Here is an 11,948-nt window from a genome sequence, read left to right on the forward strand (position 1 = left end):
TTGTCACTTGTGGTATACAGAACCGGTTGTTAAAATTAGAATAACACAACTGTATATTGGGAGTCCTTTAAATGAACGGATGAATCTGATTTCAGTTTTTTTCCTTTCTTTTTTTGAATTCCTCATATACTATTAAGGTTTATTATTTTGTACCTATGTTACCAAAGTTCTCGATACACTTATATATAACAAGGTTAGTTTAACATAACATGAAAAGGAACAGTTCCAATATTTGCTTTACTACAATTTAAATGAAGCAGTCAGAAATACTGAAAATGCTAAAGTAATCAACTGTATCATGGTTATACCAACAAACTCAATTTAAACTTAATTAACGCCAGTGGCGGCCTGTGGGTTATAAATCCAGTGGTGTACATTCATAAACATACACTTTAGCCTCCCCCATCATACACAAAATTCTGCAAAAGTGTTCAGAACAGAAACGCGCTGATGTAGTTTACTAAACCTATCTTACATCCTTTAAAGTAATCCTAGTCCACGGTAATATACTCCGTCCACCATATGAACCAGTTACTTATATTCAGTTTTTCTTTCATCCAATCCGAGCAGAAAATATTTTTTTTAAAAAATCAGTATCTACTCTCTGCAAAGAGAAAAAAAAAACCGTACCAAATTAGTATTGGGTGAGCAAAATGACCCCACTTACACCGATTATCGCTATTTACTAATTTCATTTGAAAGTCTTCCTTAATTGATTGATTGTGAGTTTTACGTCCCGTTCAGCAGTGAGGCTATATGAGACGTAGACCTACTGATTAACGTGGAATCCGAACCACATGAGCTCCCGCCGGGAGAAAGTCTTCCTTAATAAGTTCACGTGTTGACCGCTGCACTTGGAACTCGGCGCCATGCTTTCTTGTTAATTTCATCGATGATCAAGTCAGTGATTCACCATCGCAGTGCAAGTTTTGTCTGTGAGAGGACGGTCTTCTGCTTCATGGAGCGTCTTTATCGTTCCCAAGCTGATCGCCTTTTTTCTCTCTCTCTCCTTCAGACTATCAACCCTGACTCTCTCTCTCTCTCCTTTCAGACTATTTCTGAAATTCTGCATGGTGTAACCCATGCTTCTTTTTCCCGGTATGTGATAGTTCACGGGCCCACGCGGCGGCAACACGTCTTTCCTCCACACTGATAACACTTACATCCGAACCCTTGAGACTGACTTGAAATTTTGCTTCCTTTTGCTTCCTCCTCAGAGTCTACCGAATGTCTCCCGTCATCATACGAAGGTATACAAGTATTGGCCCAGGGTGTCTACTAAAATTCCAAAATGAAATTTCGTGACTTTTTCGTGACCTTTTCTTTACAAAATCATAAAATTTCCTAACATTTTCAAGAGCGAATTTGGGTTTTAATTAGGCCGAATTTTCATGCATGCAATAGAAACGTACTTTGCTTGCGATTTGGTAGCATCTAAGGCCGACTATAGACATTTTTGGTGGTGAATTTTGACATTTTATAGAACAAAATTTTCCAATCTGTACTTACATTTGTACAATTTTAAAAAATCGTGACCCAAAAGCTAAATTTCGTGACTTTTTCGTGACTTTCGTGACCGATAGACACCCTGTGGCCGACATAATTTTTAAGCGTAAATTTACTTTGAAGAAGAAAGAAACAGTTCTAGTGGAACTTTTCGTCTATACTAGTAATGACAAAACTTTTATTTTTATTTTGTTTTATTTATTTATTCTTTTTAGGTACGAGCCAAAGAAGAAAGAAAATAACTTACGCGAGCCAAATAATTTATTAAAAACTACAATGGCAGCCAATGTCTTTATTCGTCAGATTAGGAATCACGCCGCGGGCCGAATAGAACTTTCAGGAAGCCATGTCTAGTACTCGGGCCGTAGTTTTCTGATTACTGGTCTACACAGTAAAACAATATATACAAGGTATGATCTAAAAGTACGGCGAATGTAGCTGCACAGTGACATCTATCGACGTTGTATATATTTCAACTAGTAAGCCCGGCAGCATAAACCTTTAGTATAGTCAGTGTCGAGTTTAAACGAGTTGTGACATGTTAGCTGCCTTCCAGAGGCAGAAGAGTGTGGATGTGGTAATTGTGTCTATCGCGTGCCAATATTAAGTTCTATTCTAAGCTGCAAAAAAGTGCCAAAAAAGCTCGCGAAATGTCAAAATCACTGTAGGCGATGAAATGTGGCACTGAAAACTGTTTATAAGTGGTATGAGCGATTCAAAAGCGACAAAGAGTCGTTTGAAAACGAGCAACGATCAAGACCTCCCTCGACGTCAAAAACAGATGAAAACGTGCAAAAAGTGGGACAAATGATTTGTTCAAACAGGCGAATGACTATTCGGGAGCTTTTCGAAGAACTAAACATCTCGTATTGGTCCGTGAAAAGCACTTTCTGCCGATTAAATGAGCAAATGGCTTCCTTCTTCACTACGAAAATGCGCTATGCCAAACCTTGTTTTTGATCCGCGAGTTTTTAGTGGCAAAAATATTCCTGTCTGTCCACATTCGCTGTGCTCTCCAGATATAACACGATGCGACTTTAACTCTTCCCAAAAAATTAAAACCGTGCTTAAAGGAAAACGTTTTGATATCATTCCTAACATTGAGAAGACCACGACACAGCAGCTGAACGCTCCTCAAAAAGAAGCCTTCCAGAAATGCTTCCAGTCACGGATTCAACGTTGGGATACGTGCATTGCTAGCCAAAGACAGTACTTTGAAGGAGATTAAATCAAATTCCATGTAACCTTATTACTTTGTTTCTTCTTCACCGTATTTTTTGATTACACCTCGTAAATAAGGTTTAGAAAAATGAAGCTTTATGTTTACGAATAAACGACAAATGCCATTAAAAACAACTTACAAAATATATAAAATGAAGAATGCTGTAGGAAGTGAGATGGCTAATTGTACTTTTCTCCAGTCTCTCAACCACCAGGCCAAGATTCCGACAAGAGCTTCACCAAGGGCAAAGAAATATTCGATGATTATCCCAGTCATTACTCGCTTTCTTACACTCACCAACTCTACTCCTGCAAGGAATAAAAAATAAGTACATTCAGAAGAGCTAAATAATGCAGATGCATTGATTTCTAAATGAAATGGCGCAACACTAATATTCAGAGATTTTACTTTTGTTAAGTGAACAATACAGTACACTTCTGAAGGGAATTACTTCAATGATACTTATGAGTTAAATAAAAAGATAAAATTTGACTAAAGTAAGCATTTACGGGGGGTGATCAGAAAGTAAGGTTACAAAGCCTGCAGTGAAACGTGTATATATTATTTCCAGAGAAACGTGTATATTATTTCCAGAGAAACGTGTATATATTATTTCCAGTGAAACGTGTATATATTATTTCCAGAGTGATTCCATTTCAAATCGTCCAGGGTGGTCCACACGACTGTCTCAGATTTAGCTTATTTTTTAAAATAAGAAACTACATACAAAATTATTAGACCCATATTTTTTCTTTTTGCTGAAAAAAATTTTTTCTTGGATATACAGCCTTCCAAAATGGCCGCCCTCATCTCGGATTGCTCGAAAAACTGAAAAACATGTCAAATTAAAAGTTCTGTTGTAGAGAAACGAATGTACTTAGTAACATAATCGCAATAGCAGGAAGAGTATAAAGTTGTATGTTTCATTGGAGGGCCAAAATTCGTCTATTGGTCCAATAGGAATCGCGCAATTCACTCGCAATGTTGCCAACTTTGGTGAAATTTGTGCTAACTTCAAACATTTTTTTTTCTGTCCTCACGAGCAATATCAGCCATCTGCTTCTAGCATCGAAATCTACTCCAAAAGGTCTCTTGACGATGTAAAGGACTTACGTTTCTGATTATTACATCCCACGTTACAGCATGATGAAAAGCTGAAAATTTCATTAAGACGCCATGTTTGGACGCCATTTTCTCAAAAACCCCACCTTTTAAAAATCTGAATTTTTTTCATAAATTGGAGAAGCACCTAAGGATTTAATATCCGTTAACCGTTCATGCGCCTGCAGCCCCTAACATTCGCAATTAATTATTGAAATTTCGATTTTTGTACTTGAAATGTAAATATTTCCTACGGGCATTTAGGTCCTATACACAAGGCGATTTGAAAGGGAGAATGAAAATTTTGAGAGATGAATCCTGACATCAAATCCAATAGAAAAGTTCCTATAAACTTGAGTCGAATTCCGCTTCGTTTTCGAGTTACAGAGTTTCCAACTCGGGTGCCAAAATCGGTTCGGGACAATAGAAAATAAAATATATTTCGCGTTAAATCAGAAACTGTGTGTTAAAGCTTTGATAAAGTTCAGAAAGTTGATTTGTATCAACATGATGATTTTTACGTGCGTTGCAATTCGGTTGGCACTGTTGCCAACTTGGTAGAACTTTTATTTGTTTCCAAATGACACTACGTGGATTTTATGTGATATTTGGTATTCATTAATGATTGCAAACATCACATGAAGCACAATTTTCCCTAGATCACTGCAGTTTTCGAAAACTTACATGTATTTGTCTCGTATATTTATCTCATTAAAAGGTTTTATCTCGTGCGTTATTGGTTGTTTGTGTGATTCGGTGTCGTGAACATCGTCCTAGTGTTCTCTGGAACCATGAAAATTGTTTACACTGGTAGCATGACATTGTAGTGCACTAGTTAAGTGTTTGTGTGAATAACAATGGGGAAGTCCTATTACAGTAAGGAGCGTATTAAATGTGTTGATGATTCTAAAAGGCATAAGATAATGTGTTGATTATGCTAAAAGCCGTAAGAGGATTGTCCACAGAAAGAATTCTAGCCAAAAAATTTATCTCGCGGTAAAATATATAGATTGCGTACAGCATGTCAGCCCAAAGGTACTATTAGGGGAGGATGATTATTTGTGTCCTGTACACAAGGCGATTTGAAAGGCAGTATGAAAAATTTTGAGAGGTGAATCCTTCACCGTAGTCTAGGTTTCACCGATAACGGCCGTTTTCATGAGGACACATTCATGTTTAGCATGTTAACTGTCTGGTTAATGGTTTTCAAATCTACATTCAGAGGAACAAATCTTGCTGGTGCATAATTTCATATTTACATCTTTTTTCGTGGTCACCAATATCTCACATACATTCACGTTGTTCACGGTAAATATTCAAAGTACCCTTTACACAAATAATCATCCTCTCCTAATACTACGTTTTGGCAGACGCGTTGTACGCAATACATATATTTTACCGCAAGATAAAATATTTGTCAAAAATTCTTTCTGTACACAATTATCTTATGCCCTTTAGAATCATCAACACATTTAATACGGTCCTTACTATTATAGGACTTCTCCATTGTTATTCACACAATCATTGTAACTAGTGCACTACAATGTCATGTTACCAGTGAAAACGATTTTCATGGTTCCAGAGAACACTAGGACGATGTTCACGACACCGAATCTCGTAAGAAACTGTTTCGTGGTTGCAGCAGAACTTCTTGTACAAGTTCGAACTTGATGCGTGGAGTTATGAGAGGTTTTGCAATAATAAAAAATATTTTATTATTAAATATTATTATTATTATTATTATTACAACTTACACAGACGTAGTTTTTATTCGACATTTTGGTTTTACTAATGATGGCAAACATCAAGTGAAATTCACACTTAATGTTGCAAACTATCAATAACGCACGAGATAAAGCCTTTTAATTAAATACATGTAATTTTTCGAAAACTGTGCTGACATGGGGAAAATTGTGCTTCATGTGATGTTTGCAATCATTAATGAATACCAAATATCACATAAAATCCACGTAGTGTAATTTGGAACCAAATAAAAATTGTACCAAGTTGGCAACCCTGCCAACCGAATTGCAACGCACGTAAAAATCATCATGTTGATACAAATCAACTTTCTGAACTTCATCATAACTTTAGCACATAGTTCTGATTTAACACGAAATTTATATTTTATTTTCCATTGTCGCGAGCCAATTTTGGGTCCCGAGTTGGAAACCCTGTAATTCGAAAACGAAGCGGAATTCGACTCATGTTTATAGGAACTTTTCTACTGAATTTTATGTCAGGATTCATCTCTCAAAATTTTCATACTCCCTTTCAAATCGCCTTGCGTATAGGACCAAAGTGCCCATATTAAATATTTACATTTCAAGTACAAAAATCGAAATTGCAATAATTAATTGCGAATGTTAGGGGCTGCAGCCGCATGAACGGTTTTTTAAAAGGTGGGGTTTTTGAGAAAATGGCGTCCAAACATGGCGTCTTAATGAAATTTTCAGCTTTTCATCATGCTATATCGTGGGATGTAATAATCAGAAACGTAAGTCCTTTACATCGTCAAGAGACCTTATGGAGTAGATTTCGATGCTAGAATCAGATGGTTGATATTGCTCGTGAGGACAGAGAAAAAAGTGTTTGAAGTTAGCAAAAATTTCACCAAAGTTGGCAACATTGCGAGTAAATTGCGCGATTCCTATTGGACCAATAGCCGAATTTTGGCCCTCCAACGAAACATACATCTTTATACTCTTCCTGCTATTGCGATTATGTTACTAAGTACATTCGTTTCTCTACAACAGAACTTTTAATTTGACATGTTTTTCAGTTTTTCGAGCAATCCGAGATGAGGTCGGCCATTTTGGAAGGCTGTATATCGAAGAAAAAAATTTTTTTCAGGAAAAAAGAAAAAATATGGATCTAATAATATTGTATGTAGATTCCATATTAAAAAAATAAATGAAATCTGAGACTATGATGGGGACCAATTGTGGCTTGCCTGGACGATTTGAAATGGAATCGGTCTCCAGTGAAACATGTATATAAAGCTTCCAGTGAAACGTGTATATATTATTTCATACAATCAATACAGCCAACAGATAGTGAAACGTGTATATTATTTCCAATGAAATGTGTATATTATTTCCAGTGAAACGTGTATATATTATTTCCAGTGAAACGTGCATATTATTTCCAGTGAAACGTGCATATTATTTCCAGTGAAGCGTGTATATTATTTCCAGTGAAACGTGTATATATTATTTCCAATGGAACGTGTATATATATTATTTCATACAACCAATACAGCCAACAGATAGTGCATACATTAGGTTATTTTTCGACATAGTCTGCATATTAGTTGAGGTACTCGTCGCTTTTGAGATAAGATTGAAGATTTCCTCCTGGTAAATATACTGTCCTTGTGTGTTCAGCCACGTTGTCACGAAGTGTTTGACCTCCTCGTCTGATGACCATTTACTGATAGAGGTGTAATGGTGGATCCATGTTTCGTCACTTGTGATAATACGGTGACGAAAACAGTTCCCTTCCGTGAAGAATCATTCCAAAAAAATTGCAGACTTGTTCCCATCCGCTTCTCCTTGAGCTGGTTGGACAGACTGCGTGGAATCCATCGCGAACAAACTTTACTGTACTGCAGAATATCGTGCACAATGTGACGAACGCTTCCGGACGACATTATCGATTCTACCATCAGATGGCGGTCGTAACGTTATTTTCCTGTTATCCTGAATCAGCTTCTTCATGCAAGCTGTGTTCAGATCTGTTGATGGCGTGCTGGGTCGACTACTGCGCTTCTCGTCGCTGACGTTTTCTCTACCAGCCGCAAACGTTCGACACCATTCTGCGACATGCTGACGAGACATTATAGTCTCTTCGTAATTCTCTACCAGCTGCCGATGAATTTCACCCACGGTTACATGTTCCGCCCACAGAAATTGAATAACTGAGCGTACTTTGTCGCGACACCGATTTTCCCAACGAGCCGCCATTTGTGTTTAACTATAACCAACACCGTAGGTGGTGTGCGGCCGAAATTCTGCACAGTTGCCAACTCCATGTATTCAAACTACCGCAAACTCCTCATTCCTCTATAACAGACGAAACTCCAGAAATATCGGTTTTGTAACCTTACTTTTTAATCCTCCCTCGTATATTGATAATCTTTGTTACAATTTCGCAATATATCACTGCTTTCAACAGGCATATTACCTTCTTACCTGATATTATGCCTGATGAAGTCAATGATATATTGCCAAAACTATACACAGACTAACATTTTAAAGAGATTATTGGAAGTGTAATTGAAACCTTAAACGTTAAGGAACTAACCTGATAAACTGTTTTATTATTCAGCTGACAAAAACTATTTCAATGAACAATCTCCAGCTTTACCGGTGCTAAAATGAAAAAAATTAACCTGCAGAATACATCACATTATGGAGATACTTCTAACTCATGAATACAGAAAACAATATACAGATGGAAAGGAGGACATTTTGAGTCCCTTCAATTGAAGATAAAAGAAGCTTGTGATAAAAACTTGTCAAATGAATAAGTATGTGGTTATTAAAGAAAGAAAAAAAATCTGCTCAAAATATGGGGACTTTTCTGCTATCATTGAAGTTTTCAAATGAGTTTCTGTACCTACCAAAAATTATAAACCAACTAACTCTTGGAATTTATCTCTTTCTTAGTAGTTCAAGCTTTATATTAGAAGAATTTATCGATTTATTTTGTTCGTTACTGAAAATTTATTTATTTCTCAAGTTTTAATCACAAATTACTTTTACTTTCAATTTAAAGAATTAAATATTTCTTGTACTGCATCTATGTACAGTTTCCTGTATTAACCTGTTGGAGGTAACTCCAGAATGTGACGTGTTCTGAAACTAAAATTTTTCAAACAATGTGCTAACACACTCAAGTTATTGATTATTTTATTTACTTGAAATTTGAGTTGTGCCCGGCAGCAATCGACAGGGTGTTTTTTCTACCCTGGCTGGAAGTCCGTTGTTTTTTACAGGGTCGTATCCAAAAGTAGTAGGACTGACTTTTTTTTTAAAAAAAAAAATGTTATTGAACATTTTGGTACATCGACTTAATACTCTTCAAAATAGGCCCCTTGGGCATTCACACACTTCTGGTAGCGAGCCTTCCAGGTCGCGAAGGTCAGATGCCGTTCAGCGCCCTCGTCGTCGCCGCTTGGACCGCTTCCACCGAGTCGAAACGATGCTCCTTGAGCTGCTTCTTGATACGGGGGAACAGGAAGAAGTCCGGCGGTGCCACATCAGGGCTGTAGGGAGGGGGGGTGAGGCAACGTGGAAACGCCGAATTTGGTCAGGAGATCCCTCACAATCCACGCGCCATTGTCATGGTGAAGCTTCCATTTCCCTACCAGGTCTGGTTGCACGCGTGTGATCCGATTTCGCAACCGTGTGAGCACTTCCACGTAAAATCTTGCATTTACATTCTGTCCAGGAGGTACAAACTCCTTATGGACAATGCCACGACGGTCAAAACATGCAATCAACATCGATTTCCTCGACGAGCTCCCTCCCCTCCCGAAACAACTTGTACCACTCAAATATCGAGGAACGGCTCATGCTATCCTTCTTGTAGGCCTGGGTAAGCATGTCCTTGGTTTCGGTCGCTGATTTTCCCAGTTTGACGCAAAATTTTTGATGGCGCACCGCTGCTCCAAATGTCGCTTCATCGCAACTGACGACGAGGCGTCACAACAGGAGGTCACTAACACAGTGGCCCACACTCAACTAACGCACGCAGGTGACTGCCGCCGGTCGATACCTGTTCCCAAGGCTTCCCTCCATAACATCCGGCCTTGCAGCCCCTCCCCCCTACATTGCTCCGCACGCGCGGGAAAAAATCAGTTCTACTACTTCTGGATACGCCCCAGTATTTCTTCGATGTATTTAGGAAAAATTCATATTTTATCAAACAAAAGACAAATTTTGACCACACCATGTATGTATAGCATATGCGCCTTTTATTTGATACAAGAACTTCTAAAGCTAGAATGAGTGGCATTTATATTTTATGTGTGAACATTCGATTCGGAAAACGAGTATTTTTATGATATAACTAACCTCGAACGAATTAATGTCAAAAATTCAGGTACCACTGTAATTTTGGAACTTCCAACGTCAACAATGTTCACGCATTTAAAAAAAAAAAAAAAAAAAAAAAAAAAAGCACTATCCCATTTGGAGCGATACTAATTCTCCCCCAAAACTTCGGCTTCCCCAAAACTTTCCCCCCGAAATTTACATTTTTTTTACTTCCCCGAAAAAAAATTAAAAGTGTCATGAGTGCAACTTGTGCCCTAAAACCTGCTCATTGGAACCGCAGTTTATTTGGGAACCTGATTGTCCCCCCTCTGTCTTCGCTCCTGTATATATATATATATATATATATATATATATATATATATATATATATATATATAGACAGTGGTGCTATTCAGCCGGTTCGCACCAGTTCGGGCGAACCGGTTGTTAAAATATTTCGAGTTCGCAGAACCGTTTGTTAAACCAAGATAAACCTACATACACACATATATACACACACACATTAACAAGCCAAGCGTGAAAGAAAGAAGCCAAACAAAGTATGTGTTTAAACCTGGTAGAACCCATTTTCAGAATATGAATGCATGCAGATCGTTTGTTCACGATTGTTGTCATAAAATTTTCGTTTGTTCAGGGTTTATAAACAATTTATATCAAAAACAAAATGGGTGGTAGCAACTTCACGTAGTAGAACTTATTTTGGGCAATCGAAAAAAAACCATGAAGGTAAGATTTCTATATTTGCTATTTCTATTAACATAGCAAGTGTGTGTATTGCAAATTTCAGCTGAAAGGGAGAGCGTGTAGAATACAAATTTTTCACAACCAAAAACAATTGACCTATTTGAAGAACATTACTTTGCTCTGTACACACGAAAAGATTAATGGAGGGCGGGGGGAACGGTAAATTTTAAGTGCCTTTGTTCTTAGAAATTCTTACAGCTACAGGGTTAAACATACGATCTGTTAAAACAAGGTATAGGCATTTATTCCTTAATCTCAAATGCCCAGATATGAAGAATGAAAACTGGGATCATATGAGTGAAGCAGTGAGGGTTATATATATTTGAAACTCACACATACCATTATTAGCAATTGTCGATCCATTGCTGGATGAAAGTCTTTTAAATACTTTTTGACAACCATCTATCTTGGATAATTTGTTTCCAAGATATTCGAAGTGCAACATAATTTCGTCACACCATTTGTATGCTGTGTAGGTCACTACATGTCCCAAGAGAATTATATCTATCTACCTCTCTGTCTATTATATCTCTCAGACTATATAGATAGATAGATAGATAGATAGATAGATAGATATAGATATATAAATATCGAGTGTTCTGAAAATGGCGACCACGGACTAGAGCACTACTCTACAAATCAAAACGAAGGAAAAACATACATAAACCTTTTTATTTGTCTGGAGACGCGAATTGCACTATGTGGCAACGTCGCAGATAAAGAACTATGGAGTAGATCTACCAGTCCATCAAATAGTTACATAGATTCTTTCCAGATGGCAGTTAAGTCAATAATCGTTGACATTTACACCACTTATTAGTGTAACAATCGATGTAGCTGGTAGATGGATTTGTAAAGCAATGCTAATGGTTACAAAGTAATCTGCGACGTTGCCACGCAGTGCGGCAGATTCCCCACAGCGGCCTGAAGGAACCCACGGAGGGTATACCATTATATAGCAATTTCGCTTTATTTTGACCTGAAGAACAGCGCTCTATTATCCGCGCATATATATATATATATTTGCCAAGTATATAAAATGGTATTTTAAATTAACGTATTTTGAACAGAATATCACTCAAGTGTTGGTCTTCATTATTAATACAAAGCGTGAAGCGCATGCGAAATGCACGTTGCGTTGCCATCAGCAACCCGTGATTTTTCGGAACTCTCAACAACAAAAGTACGATGTTCTCCCGATCATCCCATGCTGTGTACACTGAAACTGGTATGTACACCGCTTCCCACCCGATTGGGGAGTTCTTTCTGCCTCATAACGGACTGAACTGTAAGGGTTCATCTTGCATGAGCTC

At 37.6% G+C, this 11,948-nt stretch overlaps 1 protein-coding gene across 1 annotated transcript in view; it reads right to left on the bottom strand.

The window, feature by feature from the left end:
• Positions 1-11,948, bottom strand: part of LOC145664653 (organic cation transporter protein-like) — a 76,340-nt gene that overhangs the window by 41,529 nt on the left and 22,863 nt on the right. The window contains exon 6 of the mRNA XM_081731494.1: positions 2,868-3,036. Coding sequence (XP_081587620.1) covers positions 2,868-3,036 — 169 coding nt within the window. The remainder of the gene's footprint in view (positions 1-2,867; positions 3,037-11,948) is intronic.

Source organism: Thermobia domestica, chromosome 1 (genome assembly GCF_964235325.1).
Source record: "Thermobia domestica chromosome 1, izTheDome1.hap1.1, whole genome shotgun sequence".
Lineage (NCBI taxonomy): Eukaryota > Metazoa > Arthropoda > Insecta > Zygentoma > Lepismatidae > Thermobia > Thermobia domestica.